Source organism: Sesamum indicum, linkage group LG4 (assembly GCF_000512975.1).
Source record: "Sesamum indicum cultivar Zhongzhi No. 13 linkage group LG4, S_indicum_v1.0, whole genome shotgun sequence".
Classification (NCBI taxonomy): domain Eukaryota; kingdom Viridiplantae; phylum Streptophyta; class Magnoliopsida; order Lamiales; family Pedaliaceae; genus Sesamum; species Sesamum indicum.
In genome coordinates, this window is record NC_026148.1 from 6,208,088 (window position 1) to 6,225,071 (window position 16,984).

Genomic DNA, 16,984 nt, shown 5'->3' on the forward strand with positions numbered 1-16,984 from the left:
AAGTGAATAAGTTGAGTACTCGCTTATTTGGCATTTACTTTGTTGTGCTCATTCTATATATTTGCATTTGCTTGAACATCACAACAAAGCCCACAGATCAATTGGCAACTGTGCAGTTGGACCGCGCATTGGATGATGGTTATGAAACCAACTGCCAAAAGGTTGAGTCTGAGACGTTCCAAGTCGAGGATCTCAAGATTGGACATCGAGAGTCCTATGGAGACTTGCACTAAGAGTCGCATTCAATTAGTAAGTATCGTGTTTCATTGGTGACAGATGCGGGGTGTCTATGCGATCTTAGTGGGTTGATTGACTAGGTATCGAATCAACTGATCTGACTCGTGGGGATCGTCATATGGAAGTCTTGGAGGTTTAGTCGGTATGACTCGGATCCTCGAGTTTGATAGTACGGGAGTATTCCTCAGACTTGAGGAATTACGGTAGTCACGTGCATACGATTAACTGTATCTTAGATTTGCAGGAGAGGTGATTGTGTCACAGCATGATTATCATAAGCCTTGTCCAGTGCCTTCGGAGCATGTAGCGAGGACGGTGAGTTTCAAGAAGAGGATCCATCCCCTGTCAGTATGTGATAGAGGTATCTCCTATGCACTTGAAAATGCATTCACGCTTTATGAACCTGTGGCCACAGTGGTTGATCGAATAAGAAAAAAAAAATTCTATTTCAAGAAACTTGGCATAACGCAATCTCAAGTATTAAGCATAGATGTCTAATCCAGGATGAGAATCGACACCTAATTCCATGGCCTAGACTAAATCCGGGAGACGGTAGAACGGTTCTTTAATCAAGAATTGTTAATTAAATTAGATTTAACTAATAATAGTGTTAGACACTAGCCCAAGTCTAAATAGAAGGTGAACCTAAAGATTCACACACAAATCACCAGGAAGGAACAAGAAATTAATTTAGAATTAGTTTACAAGTAATTAGATTACTTACAAATGAGAATTCCATTGGATGGAACGCCCAAGTATAAATTCATGGAATATATTGGGCTTGTCCGTGTTATTTAATAAGTTGGACCTTAATTATAAAGACAATGAGGACTTATATATTTTAATTGGATTAAATACATATTCGGCTTAATTAGATGGATTTTTATTAAATATTAGATTTAAATAAAAATTCATTGATTTTGTATTTTTTATTTAATAAAAATCAGCCAACATAATATTTTGAGTCCATTAGAAGATTCTATGGAAGGAAATGGCTGGCAAATTGCAATTTTAAAAAGTACAATTTTAGCATCTTCTTGATTTGGAATTGAGAAGACATACCATATAGATGAACGAATGTATCTAGGCACATTCATATACATCTATACAAGGTATATATATTATATTGTGTATAATTTTATCAAGAGAAGATTATTATTATACAATATACAACAAAAACAAAAATTTCCTCCTCCTCTCTTAGCACATCTCAACCGCCTCTCTCTTGCTCTTAAAACAATTTTTTTTCTCTTGGTAGCTTTGAGCAAAGATAGCATTGAGATCCAGATTCCGATGTGGTGTGGACAAATTAGAGGGTTCCTGCGTTGGAGCCTCAAGTGAACAACGTTTCAACCGAATGCTAGAAAAATGAAGGTATCGTATTTCTACTTTCTTTAAATTTTTTGGTTTATGTATTTTTGCCTTGGCCCTATGTATGTTTATTTTATTTCTTTATACATCGAATGCCCAAGAACTCCAAGAGTACACTCCTTGGATTCGTTATTTTACGCTTTAATTTTTATTATTATGTGTTTTCGTTCTATTGCTTCCACTTGCGCATTCTCGGGCTGTACCTCGTGATCCTTCAAGTGGTATCGGAGCCTGGTTCAATGTAGGGACTGATGGTTTTGTGATATTAGCATATTAACGTGCTTTTTATGGCTTTGAAGCATGTTTTATTGCTTTTCGTTTGGTAATTATATGATAAAAATAACTCGTTCGATTTTTTGCAATTTATTGGATGATTCAAGCATGTGAAAATTTGGAATTTTCTGTATGGTGCTTGTTTTTGTTATTTCATAATAACAAGTGCTTGTTTTTGTTATTTCATAATAACAAAAAAAAAGGAGAAACTAAAGCAGCACTGTCGCTGCCGGCGCACAGGCAAGGGGGCCGGCGCGCACGGGCAAGGACGGTTGTGCGTGCTGCAGGCCGACGGTCGACGGCTGTGTCATTTTTCGTCGTTTTTTTAAAATTTTCTCCATTATTAATTATGTTGTTTAAATTTTTTAGGATAAGATTGAATTTTTTCTAAAATTAAAATTTCATGATTAATTGGATTTATATGTGCACTGGATGCATATATTTTTCGATCATTCTTTTGATTGCAAATTTCTAGCTTGTGTTTACTTCGTATAGTTAATTTTATGATATTGGATATCATGGATTACGATATTACATGGGATGTATATTGTGTGATGTATGGATGGATGATCACGGAACCCACGATCACTTGTATGTCTATTTTTATGGTTGGGCTCCTACGCCCTTATAATGTTTTCTTCTCTCTCCCTCTCATTTCTTGACTTGGAATAATAAGACTTGATATCTCTCTCATTATGTATTCCTCCAACTTCTGATTGGGGTTTCTTTTCAGTTGTAATGAGAGTAGTGTAGGATTTTTCGGTGAGTTTTTTTTTTTTTTTTTAAATAAAGCAAGTCCATTGAGAAGGCCGATGAAAAAGTTACAAGGCCCATCTACATGTTGATGGGTAAATTACTTTTATAATAGCATAGGCCCACCTTAAACTGACCATAGACTCACTGCGGATTCAGTGAGTCACATAGGTTATGCTCGTGATCATCCCATAGGGGTATGGTAGATTATGTTGCATGGGATGATATCTTTATTGCTTTAGAATTTGATGTTTATGCGTGTAATATAATTATGTGATGAGGGCTCGGACAAACACTCAAACATAACTCTCACTTGGTTGGACCAAGTTAAATATTACGCCCAGAATAGACTTGGATCAAGATTGTCTTGATTAGTCCAAGCATTCCAACCACAACAATGTGGTGAGAAAGCTACCACTACCTAAGTGTGGCCTCACGAGTTGTGGCACACTTAGAGTAGAGGAAAGCTGCACAATTGTTGTGAACAAAGAGCACGTTCAGCATTTTCCTGTCTCACAAGTCGTGGGGGCGATGACTAAAGTGTGATTAGATTGATGGATCAGTCCTAACACTGAGTAATATGATTCGCTTGGAGTTCTCGAGATCATGTAAAGAGGTGAGGCAAAATATCTTGGGAATCTCATGGAATGAGAATGGCATGGATTGCCTCCCAACAGGTTTTTTTTCATGTGAATCGTAAAAGTGGGGCATGGTAAACTGTTCTTGTGGATCTCAAGCCCATTAGGAAATGATTTCTCAAAATTTCGCTTGAGAGTGGTGGGCTTTCATACAATTAGTGGGAGATTTAAAGACTACAGACCATATCTTGAACTTATTAATAATATTACTACCGTCTGCTGATTTCTGTTTAATTCTATTATGTAAAAAATGTTTATGAACCCCTAAATTTTGATAATGGAGACTAATAAATTCAATGGTACGAACTATAGCGACTGGCTGCAAAATCTAAAGATTGTCTTAAGTTTCGAGAGCCGAGGCTATGTCTTGGACAAGCCACTTCCGATGACCTTACGGAAGGGTCCTCGCCCGAAGAACGTGTGATGTTAAAACAGTGGCATGAGGATAACCGCAAGGTCTGTAGTATCATATTGGCTTCTACGACCAACAAGATCAGAAGCAATATTATAGGCTGGAAGATGTTCTCTCAATAATGCTTTGCATGAAGGAAGTTTATACGATTCCTGATAGGGATATTAGATATGCCGTTACAAAAGCATTTTTTGGGACCAAGATAACTGAAGGATCTTTTGTGCAAATTCATGGGATCAAAATGTTATCCCTCATGGAGAAGCTCGAAGACCTCAAAGTTGGGCTTAACAATGATACATACATCGATGTGATCCTCCAATCACTTTCTCCCTTATATGACCCATTTATTATTAACTACAATATGAGCGGACTTGAGTTAATTAATATGGTGGTCCAATACGAGACAACGACCTACAAGTCTGCGCCTGCGGTATTAATAATTATTTACTATAATACACAAACACTTCAAAAAAATTAATCGATGCAGTGTCGGATATGGCATCAGAGTGTGTTAGGGTAGATGACAAAAAAACCAATTAGATTGGCCTGGATGTATTCTATTCTGACAATTAATCGATATTATGTAATATTATTTTAAGTGAATAAAATGATTATTCGCTTATTTGGCATCTTATTTGTTGTGGTCATTTTGTATGTTTTCATTTGCTTAAACATCACAAAAAAGTCCACAGACCAATTGGCAACTATGCAATTGGACTGCGCATTGCATGGCGGTCATGAAACCAACCGCCAAAAGATTAGGTTTGAAATGTTCCAAGTCGAGGATTTCAAAATTGGGCATCAAGAGTCCTATGGAGACTTGCACTAAGAGTCACATTCAATTAATGAGTACCGTGTTTCATCGGTGACAGATGCGGGGCGTCTATGTGATCTTGTGGGTTGATTGATTAGGTATTGAATCAACTGAACTAAATCGTGGGGATCATCATATGGAAGCCTTTGAGGCTTGGTCGGTATGATTGAATCCCCAGCTTCGATAATAAGGGAGTAGTCCTCAAACTTGAGGAATCACGTTAGTCATGTGCATACGATGACTGTATCTTGGATCTGCGTGGGAGATGATCGTGCTACAGACATGATCATCATAAACCTTGTCCAGTACGACCGGAGCATGTAGCGAGGACTGTAAGTTCCAAGAAGAGGATCCGTCTCCTGTCAGTATGTGACAGAGGTATCTCTTATGTACTTAGAGATGCGCTCACACTTTATAAATCTGTGGCTATAATTGTGGATCAAATAGGAAAAAAAGGTTCCTATATCGTCAAACTTGACGTAATGCAATATCAAGTATTAAGCATAGACACCCACTCCATAATGGATATCGACACCTAATTCCATGCCATATATTAAGGTCAGGAGACGGTAGACAGAAGGACCGTATCTGTATGGACTCTAGATCCTAAATGTTCACACGAAAATTCACCTAGTCTGTAGTGCCATGGACCGTTGCTAAACGGCCACCCATGGTGACAGATTTTCTTGATTAAGTGTTAATCATGAATTATTAATTAAATTAGATTTAATTAATAATAGTATTAGACACTAATCCAAATCTAGCTGAAAGGTGAACCTAAAGAGTCACACACACATCACCGGGTAACAACAAGGAATTAATTCACAAGTAATTAGATTACTTAAAAATGAGAGTTCCATTAGATGGAAGGCCCAAGGATAAATTAATAGAATTAATTTATATTGGGCTTGTCCTTGTTATTTAATAAGTTGGACCTTATTAATTAATGAAGACAATGTGGGCTTATGTATTTAATCAGATTAAATATATATTGGGCTCAATTGGATGAATTTTTATTAAAATTGAATTTAAATAAAAGTTCATTGGGCTTGTATTTTTTATTTGATAAAAATCGGCCAACTTAATATTTTGAGGCCATTGAAAAATACTATGGAAGGAAATAAATAGCTCGCAAGCTACAAAAAGTGCAATTTTATCCATCTTCTTGATTTGGAATTGAGATGACATACCATATAGATGAATAAATGTATCTAGAAACATTCATGTGCATCTATACAAGGTATATATATTATATTGTGTATAATTTTATCAAGAAAATATTATTATTACACAATATACAACAAAAACAAAAATTTCCTCCTTCTCTCTTAGCACCTCTCGGCTGCCTCTCTCTTGCTTTTGGAGCAATTTTTTTCTCTTGTTACCTTCTAGCAAAGAGAGCATTGAGATCCCGATTCCTGCACAGTGTGGATAAATTAGATGGTTCCTACGTTGGGGCCTCAAGTGAACAACATTTCAAATGAACGCTAGAAAATCGAAGGTATCGTATTTCAACTTTCTTTACTTTTTTCGGTTTATGTATTTTTGCCTCAGCCCCATGTATGTTTATTTTATTTCTTTATACATCAAACGTTTGGGAACTCCAAAATTACACCCCTTGGATTCGTTATTTTACGCTTTAAATTTTTATTATTATGCGTTTTCGTTTTATCGCTTCCCCTTGCATTTTTCCTAGCCGTACCACGCGATTCTTCAAAGTGTTCAAAAATTAAAAAAAGAAAAAGGGGATACGGTGTCGGACACGGCTATTGGCGTGTCCGACACGTTTTAAATTTTCTTTTCTTCTTATAATTTCAAAAGAAATTGGACTATTTTTTTTCTAACAAATAGGCTTAATAAAAAAGAAAAAGAATTAATTCACTCTTTTTAAACCAAAAGTACTAAAAAATTGAGAGATGTTCATGATTTAACTAATTTAAATTATTAAAAAATTTTTATTGCTTTCTTTTTAAAGTAACTGATTATGTATACTTTTAAAGCCACATTTGATTAAAAATGCAGATGTAAATAAGATATGCTTATTTTATATTTTATCTTAATATTTTTCATATTGTATATTTTAATTTTATAAAAAATAAAAAATATATAAATAAAAATATATATTTCTTATAGCTGTGTCAATACGTGCTGTGTTCTAATTTTTTTTTTACATTTTTTGTATCGCCGTGTCCGTTTCCATGTATCTAAGATTATTTAAAATAAAATATTTTATAAATTATATTATTTACTATTTACAGAGTATCTAAATATATATAAATAAAAATAAAAATATTTTGATTTATAAAAAAATATTGATAAACAAAGAAATACTGATGAGTGTCGAAGTCACCAAAAATAATTCCTACTACACTTGTGAAAGTGGGAGTAGGGTCGATCCACAGAGATTGGCTTTAAGTTGATTTCTTTGAGAAAATAGAAAATAATGGGGGGAAGGTTGTGATAAATAGAAGGGATCAAAAACTAAATAATTAAAAATACCTGATAGAGATATGAGAGAGAGATTTCCCGGTTAAGGCTAGGATTATGCTTGATTCTCGTGAGTTGGTCATTGATGCAAGAATAACACATGTATGGACAAATAAACCTGTTATGGTCGTTGGTACGACCTAACAACCTCACCTTTCCTTACCTTTTCGTTAGCCAAGGTGCGACCGTTGGCTAGATCTCTAATTAACAGACAACCTTGGGAACATCCACAAGATTTAATCTATTAACAGCATTAAGAATTAGAAAGGCCTGATTCTAATCAACAAACTCCTACGAGGACAATTCGTTTAAACTAGATCATGCATTCCCCATAACATAATTAAATACTGTGACATAACCAATTATGGTACGTTGCTACTAAGCATTGAACTAAATAAACAATTACACGGATTTATAAAGTTCAATTAGCTAAGCAAACCTTCTTGATAATGAACAACCGGCCGAATCATTCATAAATCAGACGTTTGTAATTAAAGCCTAGAGAATAACATGAATATTTGTTTGACAAGTGTAGAACGCAGATTAGATCTCACAACATAATGGGAATCAAGCAATCACCATACCTTAACCAGGAAATAAGGAATTTAGCCGGACATATTAATGGAAGAACACACTAGAAAGTGGAATTCCATTAATTCCGGTAGTAAAATAAAATAAAAGAGAAGAGATGAACAGAGAATTCTATAGAGTTCTAAGATAAAAACTGAATGTCTTCTAATGAAGAGATCCCCCCTATTTATAATAAAAGTTCCCTACGAATCTAGACGTAGTGGGGGGATAGATATGTGATAAACTCTAAAAAGGTAAAAAGATTACAAAAGATAAGCTTAAAAGAATCCTTTCTAAATCTAAACACTTGATTCCTTTATCTCTTAGGAGAATCGTTCGTGCTTATCCTTATCCCGAGTTGACTACTCCATTAAGCGTGGGCACGCTTTGTCAATTCTGCAGAAACGTCCTTGTAATCTTCCTTTTTGCTGAATATGCAATAAAATCACATAATTAGGAATATTTTGGCTTAAAAAAGGAAGATTAAATTGCTATAAAATCATTATAATTGCAGAGTTATCAAATACACATAACATTGTAGAAATTAAAAAAAAAAGCACGAGAAAAAAAAATAACCAAAAGATAGTTATGGAAGACTAAAAATTTTAAAATATATAGCAGATCATAATTAAATGGGACTTCAATTTGATGCTCTCACTTAGTAATAAACAATAAATTTTAAAAATCAATGACAAGTCATAATTAAATTGGATACAAAAATGGGTACTATCACAGTATCACTCAATAATGAAGCAAGAAAGTTTGTAATTTTAATTCTGTAATGTAAGGGATGGTATTTTTAGTTTTGTAGAATTGATTTTTTGCATTTTAAATATATAACTTCATAATTTTGACAATTTTAGTTATTTTTCTGGTCAATTTGGCCGGAACTTACAATTTGGTCCTGTAAATAAATTCATGCAAGATAAAAAATGCCAACTCTCTTAAGTTATTAGTACTTAAAATGCTAATGCCCCTAAGTTATAGGACCAAAATGGTAATTTAATTAGGTTATAAGCAAGTCGCATGCAATTTTTCAGTCAATTTGACCGAAAAAGGATGAAGATTGCCAAATTTTTAAAGTTACAGGACTAAATTGCGAAAATCGATTCATGCAAAAGTAAAAATACCACCCGCTATAAGTTACAAAATTAATATTGTATTTTTCCCTGATGAATAATAGATACTCAGACAAAGTAGATCTCTTTTACTATTTAATGATTGGATTAAACTATAATTATTACTATTCATAATTGAGGTGTTGGGATCGAAACTCATCAATATACATGCGAGTACTGCGAGCATGAATTTTAAAATAAATAAATAAATAAATTACCAATAAGTATTTTGAAGTTTTAAATCTTTTTAAAATGATAATTATTTAAATAATTTGAATTATCCATCAATATAATAAAATAAACTAAAATAAATTTATATAAATTAAAAATAAAATACTCACATAAAATAACATAAATACACACCTATTTGAACTTGTTAACGGAATATAAGTAGTTACTTAGTGGAGAAGAATTGGATTGTTATTTGATAGTACGGCAACGGCATGCAGTTGAGAAGACTGATCATCAGGTCTCCGGCTCTTCGCCCTTATCCGAAGAAAATGTTTCACGTTCTTCGAACATTGGGTGGGGCCCATCTTAAGAAAAAATGGAGTAAAAAATATTTAATTCACAAAAAAAGTAAATTTATATATATAATTTGAAAATTTAAATACTCTCTTATTATTTTAAAAATTATAAAAATATTATTTAAATAAAAAACAATTAATATCTTCTGGACAATTCTCTTATTATTTTAAAAATTATAAAAATATTATTTAAATAAAAAACAATTAATATCTTCTGGACAATGAAGTAGACATATTGTTTTAGAAATTTTTTAAAAAGTACGAAAAAAATATTTGAAAAATTATAATTTCTTTTAGTGGGTAAAATAAATAATCTACGGAAATTTTGGTTCATAAAAATATTTTAGAAAAACATATAAAGTTATCATTTATAATATAAAAAGACATTCTAGTCAGTTTACTTGAAAATTGGATGGAAATCTAACGAAAACTGCAATGAAATGAACCTTTTATTGGAAGGATATTAAAATAAAAAAAATAATTATAATTTATCAAAAAATAAAAATGTGTTTGTAATTATATCAAAATTTAGAAAGACGACAGTAATTTAGACTTGAAAAAATAAAAACGTAATGCAATGATTTTAAGGTGAGAGGTGTTTTTACAGATATAGAAAATAATTAAATGAGGGAGGAAAAATTGTGTATGAAGCTTGGTGCATGATGAAAAAAGTGATGCAACCTGGCTCAGTGATTGGGTGATGGATAAAGACCAACGTAAGACTCCATACATCAGCAAACAGTAGATCGCAGTGGACTTGGACGACTCCTCTGCCCCTAATGGAATCATTGTTGCAGTTAATTCCATTCTTAATCACACTGAAAGCAAAAGGAAAGAACTCCACTTCTTTAGTAGAAAAGGAAAGCAGATTATTGACTTGCCTGTTCTTCTTCTTCGACATTCTCTCTCTCTAAAACCCATTCTTACTCACAGAGAAGAATGTTGAATCTTTTCTTGTAATGGGTTTGTCTTTTAGGTGTGTTTTGGAAGCATCGTCCTGTGATCCTCCACTGTGATATAGTGAAGTATTTGAAGTCTGTTTGTTTTCTTGGTAATCCTGTTAAGTTCGTCTCTCTCTCTCTCTAGTTATATAGATATATATATGTATGTACGTGTGTAGCATACAGCGCACATACAGAGGGTTCATGGATCCAGTGTGGGGTTTATGACTTTTAATAGATACTTGTTATTTTATCTTGGTGATGTGTGTCTTGTAGATGAAGTATCATAATGCTTCATAGTGAGTAGGCGCCAACTTCTTCTTGTCTTGTGATGTTCTCTTACTGTATTTTTATGGTTTCAACCCTTCTTAATGTTCAGTGTTATGTGAGAGTTGGACAATGTTGTTGATATTTTTGTGCTGTACGAATGATTGATTGTCTTGTCCAACTTTATAAATGGAACTTGCTTGTTTCTGTGATTATATAATTTTTTCAGCTTCTTATAGATCTTGATGGCCACTGTAAACCCATCTAGCTGACAAATCAGTTATGTTTTTCCTCTAAGCACCCTTCTGTATTTCACAAAATGTCGGGGCTTAAAATTGTGAAGACACTACTTAATTTTTTCATTTATGGTTTTATGGTGGTGGAAGTTGAGGAGTAGTAGGAAAGGAATGATCAGTTCAATGTCTACCTGAAATCACTGCCTCGTTTAGTTGATTTTTTTTTGTTTCAATGTTTTCTTCTAAATCTGTTCTTTCTATTTATATTCAGTACCCTGTAGAGATGATCATTGATAAACTAGTAGCTCAAATGTTGTTGTTCTAGTTTGAAACATCAAACTTGTGTTTTATTGCTGATCCTTATTTGCAATCAAGCTGCAGTTGGCATTCGGCCAGATGGGAAAGACAATTCAGGTGTATGGCTTCCCATATCTTATTGCTGCTGATGTGGTTAAAAACTTCTTGGAGCAGCAAACAGGCCAAGGGACTATAGTTGCTTTGGAAGTGAAACCATCAAAAAAAGGTCCAAGGGCATATGCCAAAGTCCAATTTACACACAGCAGGTATGCGGAGATGATTCAGAATTTGGCAAGTACACGCTTGTACTATGGTACTTCTTATTTGAGGGTCTGGGAATCCGACAGTGACATTGTACACAATCCTAGAACATACGTGCATGAAATGGAGCAAGTAACTTTGAATTTTGGATGCCAGACATCAAGAGAGAAATTTTCAGTCCTCTGGAAAGTGGCAAGTGTTTCGGTTAAATTTGGAACTGGGATGAAGAAAATGCACTTCCTTTTGTGTCATAATTCAGTTGAGTACAAGCTTCAGCTCTCCTATGAAAATATATGGCAGATTGTGCTATACCATCCACATGGTCAAACTGCAAAGCTTCTTCTCATACAGGTTTACTTAAATTATTCAATCATGATTTTTTATTTTAGTAGTTTCTGTATTATACCTGTCATCTAAAACCATTCAGATTTCTACTGCTTATGTTTGTAACTGTTTGAGCACAGTATGTACATCAGATGATAAGGCCAATTTCTATCCTAGTGTAGTGGGTAACTGATATAACTTCAAATCAGTTGCTCTTAACGAATACAATATACTGAAATTGGTGATCAAGCACATATGCCACTACACCAAGGAATAAGAACTCTATGTAGCTGTAATTCCTTCTGCAAGAGGTCTTGAATCTGCAAGTAGAAGCTCCATATCATTATTTTGCTTTATTACTTAGTGGTTACTAGGCTTCCAGTTGAAGACAACACAGGTTTTACACTGATGACATGTGCTCCTTACATGGTCACCAAGTTTACATAGTGTGACAATGTCTCACTGAAGTTTACAAGATTGGTTTCAGCAGTAAATAAGTTTGCAGTCTGGAACATCGATGTACTTAATAAACACATTGAAACCCTTGGGCCGGAGATCTTGGGTTACTTCATCTTCCATTGCTTTTGCACCTCATGCTTCCACTATTATTTCATAATGCTAGTATAACAATATACTCTTGTCAGTTACTTGTATATAAAAAGGGAAAACAGGGACTGATATATTTCACTCTTATATCCTCAGTTATTTGGTGCGCCTCGGATCTACAAGAAGGTCAGTGAGTCTATTTATAGTTATTTTAGCGAAACTCAAGATGATCAGTGGATCAGGACAACTGACTTCACTCCATCTTGTATTGGACAAGCTTCTGGTTTGTGCCTTGAGCTTCCTTATGGCATGAGACTTCCAAATTTCCAGGACCATTTTGTTTATTACAGTAAAAGCGAAAATCCATTCCATTTGGAGAGAGGTGCCCCCTTTTCTCATAACCTGGATCTAGTTCCAATTCTACATCCTCCCCGAGGATTCGAATTGCCTTACAGAATACTATTTAAGGTTTGCAGTTTAGTACAGACAGGATGTCTCCCGGGGCCCAAGCTAGACGCTAGATTCTTTCAGTTGGTCAATCCACAGAGAATCAATACTAAATATGTAGAACACGCTCTAGAGAAACTCTACTATTTGAAAGAGTGCTGCTATGATCCAACGACATGGCTTATGGAGCAGTATGAGAAATACCGCACAGCAAAAGAGCAACCAACATCACCTGTTATTTCTTTAGGTGATGGTCTGGTATATGTGCACAGGGTTCAAGTAACTCCAACCAAAGTGTATTTCTCTGGTCCAGAAGTAAATGTCTCAAACCGTGTCTTACGCCACTATAGCGATTACATTGATAATTTTCTTCGTGTTTCATTTGTGGATGAGGAGTGGGATAAAATGTATTCAACTGATTTATCTCCAAGGGTAGCTTCTGCTGATGAAAACGGAAAAACAAAGCTTTATGAGAGGATACTTAAAACCCTTAGGGAAGGAATTAGAATTGGAAACAAGAATTTTGAATTTCTTGCTTTCTCCTCAAGCCAATTACGGGATAACTCTCTCTGGATGTTTGCTCCAACCAATAACCTTAATGCTCATTATATTAGACAGTGGATGGGTGACTTCCGTTCCATAAGAAATGTGGCGAAGTATGCTGCCAGACTTGGTCAATCCTTTGGTTCATCCACAGAAACTCTAAGTGTTGGTCAACATGAGATTGAAAGAATCCCTGATATTGAGGCTGTAAGAGGTGGAACCAAGTATATCTTTTCTGATGGAATCGGGAAGATATCAGCAGAATTTGCTCGGAGAGTTGCTGTAAGGTGTGGAGTTAAGAATTCTACTCCATCTGCCTTTCAGATCAGGTATGGTGGCTATAAAGGAGTTGTGGCTGTTGATCCCACTTCATCAGTGAAGTTGTCATTGAGATCAAGCATGTTGAAGTATCAGTCAGAAAATACAAAACTTGATGTTCTGGCATGGAGCAAATATCAACCGTGTTTCTTGAATCGCCAAATTATCACACTTCTATCTACTCTTGGTGTCAAGGATCATGCTTTCGAGAGGAAGCAAAGAGAAGCAGTAGCTCAGCTGGACGATATTTTGGTTGATCCATTGAGAGCCCAGGAAGCTCTGGATTTGATGGCTCCGGGAGAAAATACTAACATTCTCAAGGAAATGTTAAAATGTGGCTATAAGCCCGATGGTGAACCATTTCTTTCAATGATGCTCCAAACTTTTCGCGCATCAAAGTTACTGGATTTACGGCTGAAAGCTAGAATATTTGTCCCACAAGGTCGGCAAATGATGGGTTGCCTAGATGAAACTGGCACTCTGGAATATGGAGAGGTGTTCGTGCAATTTTCTGGAGCTTTAAGGAGACAGTTCAATGAGGAGTCCATTATGTTCAATGACTATATGTCAGAATATAATTACATTGTCAAAGGGAAGGTGGTTGTGGCTAAAAACCCATGCCTGCACCCTGGTGACGTCCGTGTTTTGAAAGCCGTTGATGTGGAAGCACTGCATCACATGGTGGACTGTGTTGTTTTCCCCAAGAAAGGAATGAGGTAGCTGACTTATTTTTAGCCTCTTAACGAACCTTAGATTTACTCAATACCTTATTTCTAATAGGGTATTTGAAAATGATTTGCAGATTCTCTATTCTTTTTTCTTTTCCTTAAATTTTCTTCAAGGCTAATCTGTTCTAATAACAGACCCCATCCAAATGAATGTTCTGGGAGTGATTTAGATGGGGACATATATTTTGTTTGTTGGGACCCTGACTTGATTCCACCAAGACAAGTCTCACCAATGGATTACGATCCCGCACCAACCACTGGTCTGGATCACGACGTGACAATTGAGGTATTGGTACTCTTAACACATTTGAGGTTTCAGATGGCAGTGAACTCATGTTGTTCTTGATTCTTTATGACAAACATCAATCGTGAAACTAATAATGAACATTAGTTATTACCATATACAGATGTAAATTCTGTACACTATTTCTTGACTTTTTATACTATCATGAAAGTGACCAAGTTAAAGGCTGAACAAGATTGAAGCATAGTAGATATGTTCCACTTCCGACACGAGTTCTCTCATGCAAGAACTGAAACACACTTTACTTGTTGTCTCCTATGTGACAGATAACAAAATTTACTGCAATATAGCATCTTCTAATGCTTCGTCGGCTTTGTTTTGTATCACTTCACCGGATCTTACTTTTCTTTTGCGTTCCAGGAAGTTGAGGAATACTTCACCAATTACATTGTTAACGACAGTTTAGGAATCATTTCAAATGCTCACACTGTCTTTGCTGACAAGGAAGAATCCATGGCGTTAAGTGAGTCCTGTTTGGAACTCGCTAGGTTGTTCTCAATCGCTGTCGACTTTCCAAAAACTGGCGTCCCTGCAGAAATCCCATCTCATTTACGTGTAAAAGAGTACCCTGATTTCATGGACAAGCCCGACAAGACGGCCTATGAGTCCAAGCGTGTGATTGGGAAGCTTTATAGGGAGGTGAAAGATATAGCTCCACATACAACCTCTTCCAAGTCCTTCACGAAAGAAGTGGCGAGGAGATCATACGACCCTGATATGGAAGTTGATGGATTCAAAGATTACATTGACGAAGCCTTTGATTACAAAACTGAGTACGATTACAAGCTGGGTAATCTGATGGAGTATTATGGCATAAAAACTGAGGCTGAAATATTGAGCGGTGGTATCATGAAGACATCAAAAACTTTTGATCGAAGGAAAGATGCAGAAGCCATTGGTGTGGCAGTGAGGTCGTTGAGGAATGAAGCTAGATCCTGGTTCAAGAAAGGAAGTGAATCAGATGACCCTTACGCAAAGGCATCGGCTTGGTATCATGTGACATATCATCCTGATTTCTGGGGTTCCTACAATGAGGGGCTCAAGAGGGATCACTATATTAGTTTCCCCTGGTGCGTGTACGACAAACTGATCAAGATCAAGGAGGACAACTCGAGAAGGGCACCCGGCATATCATCACTTGAATGGCAGTTGGGAAATCGCCTACGTTTCATATGAGAAACTTAGTTCCTGTCCTCATTCCGACTGTGAATAGACTGTCTAGACATCTTAATGGGTGTATGTATACATGTATGTCTGTCCGGCGAGTGCGCATGTGTGAGTGATGAAGTTTGCGTAGTTTATAGCCAACTTTCTGGTTTGTGGCCCGTGGTGGACATAGCAGATGTAGAGGATTCCGCTTTTTGGTGTCTGGAACTAATCCATTAGAATTGGATTATTAATTTCTATGCTTTTACTTGGCTATGTTTCTAATTACATATCTCATCTTCCCATCTAAAACTGCTGAGACTAAATGCTGGTGTAAACATTCTGATTTGCAGTCTCTTAAACGGATATTTCCAGGTATTATTCTTATCAATGGAAAGTTGCTTAAGTTGTGCAACCAATAACTATGGCTGAACTGAAGCAATCTTGGCCAAACTGTGAATTCAGGTATAGAATGTTGGTTCAGGTTGACTCCAGGCAAAATCAGCTGGAAGACTCGTTGGAGGAGATGGTGATGTACTAAGTTAAACAATTTCTTTCCATCCATCATGCCAACCTTACAAAACCCAAAACAATACCCTGCTCGGAGTAGTTGGTTACTTGAAACCGGAAATTAAGTTTACATGTTCGTCAGGTTTGGTTCTGCTACTTATCCTAGTGAGATTAAAATTCAGCATTAGCTCCCAGGATTCTGGGAAAGATGTCCAGATCTTGAAACACATTCTTGACTGATAATATTCATAGCCCATGGCATATTTTCTCTCATAGCTGTAAAGCAATGAATATTATAAGCTACCATCATTGCTGCCTTTACTAGTAGCTAATATAAAGTGTTACCCATTTAATCATATCATATGGTAGTTTTAGTCGGCAGTCTTTCTGTTTGCGGCTCAATGGCCTCCCCTTAGCTGAAGGATCTCTGTTCTCCCTCACATCTGCCAACTTCCAGACACAGCATCTTGATTCTGTTTCAATGGTGTCCAGAAAGTAGACTCCGTTCTTTTCTGTGCATCTACTATCAGAATCTTGCAAGTAGCTGACTACCATTGGCATGTCCCTGAACCTCAACAGGTCATCAGGTACTCTCAGTAGCCGGTCGGCACCAGGGCTCGATACCTTTAAAAGAAGAATAAGGTTGAGGAAAAACATTGAGCAATTTGCTTCAGTAATAAATCTTAATCGCAACAGCATAAAGCAATATATCCTGCAAATCTGAAGGAACTGAGCTGGCATACTTCAAGAGCTAAATCATCAGGTATTTCCCCTCTTGCACCAATTTCATCCAACTTTTTCTTATATTGGCGACTGAAAGATTCGATCTCCTCCATGCTGGGACACCCGTATCTGATAGAAGGCAGACAAGAGACAATCATCAACACTTGGAATTCTAGTTCAGGAAACAAGATTT

At 35.8% G+C, this 16,984-nt stretch overlaps 2 protein-coding genes across 4 annotated transcripts in view; one reads left to right on the forward strand and one right to left on the reverse strand.

Annotated features, from left to right (window-relative positions):
• On the forward strand, positions 10,000 to 15,848 carry LOC105160121 (probable RNA-dependent RNA polymerase 1). Of its 3 annotated transcripts, none has more exons than XM_020693159.1 (5): positions 10,000 to 10,259; positions 11,026 to 11,553; positions 12,229 to 14,096; positions 14,244 to 14,394; positions 14,773 to 15,848. In XM_020693159.1, exons 2-5 carry the CDS (start codon positions 11,041 to 11,043, stop codon positions 15,586 to 15,588), a joined length of 3,348 nt encoding a protein of 1,115 aa, XP_020548818.1. In that variant the 5' UTR covers positions 10,000 to 10,259; positions 11,026 to 11,040; the 3' UTR covers positions 15,589 to 15,848. The 3 variants fall into 3 exon arrangements, with proteins under 3 accessions (XP_020548818.1, XP_011075688.1, XP_011075687.1); XM_011077386.2 differs by having other exon boundaries at positions 10,000 to 10,251; positions 11,020 to 11,553; XM_011077385.2 differs by having other exon boundaries at positions 10,000 to 10,251.
• The window catches only part of LOC105160119, a 3,587-nt gene continuing 2,696 nt past the window's right edge, over positions 16,094 to 16,984 (reverse strand). The window contains exons 4-5 of the mRNA XM_011077384.2: positions 16,812 to 16,920; positions 16,094 to 16,692 (exon numbers count right to left, since the gene is read on the reverse strand). Of these exons, the coding sequence (XP_011075686.1) occupies positions 16,390 to 16,692; positions 16,812 to 16,920 (412 nt within the window). The 3' untranslated portion in view covers positions 16,094 to 16,389. The remainder of the gene's footprint in view (positions 16,693 to 16,811; positions 16,921 to 16,984) is intronic.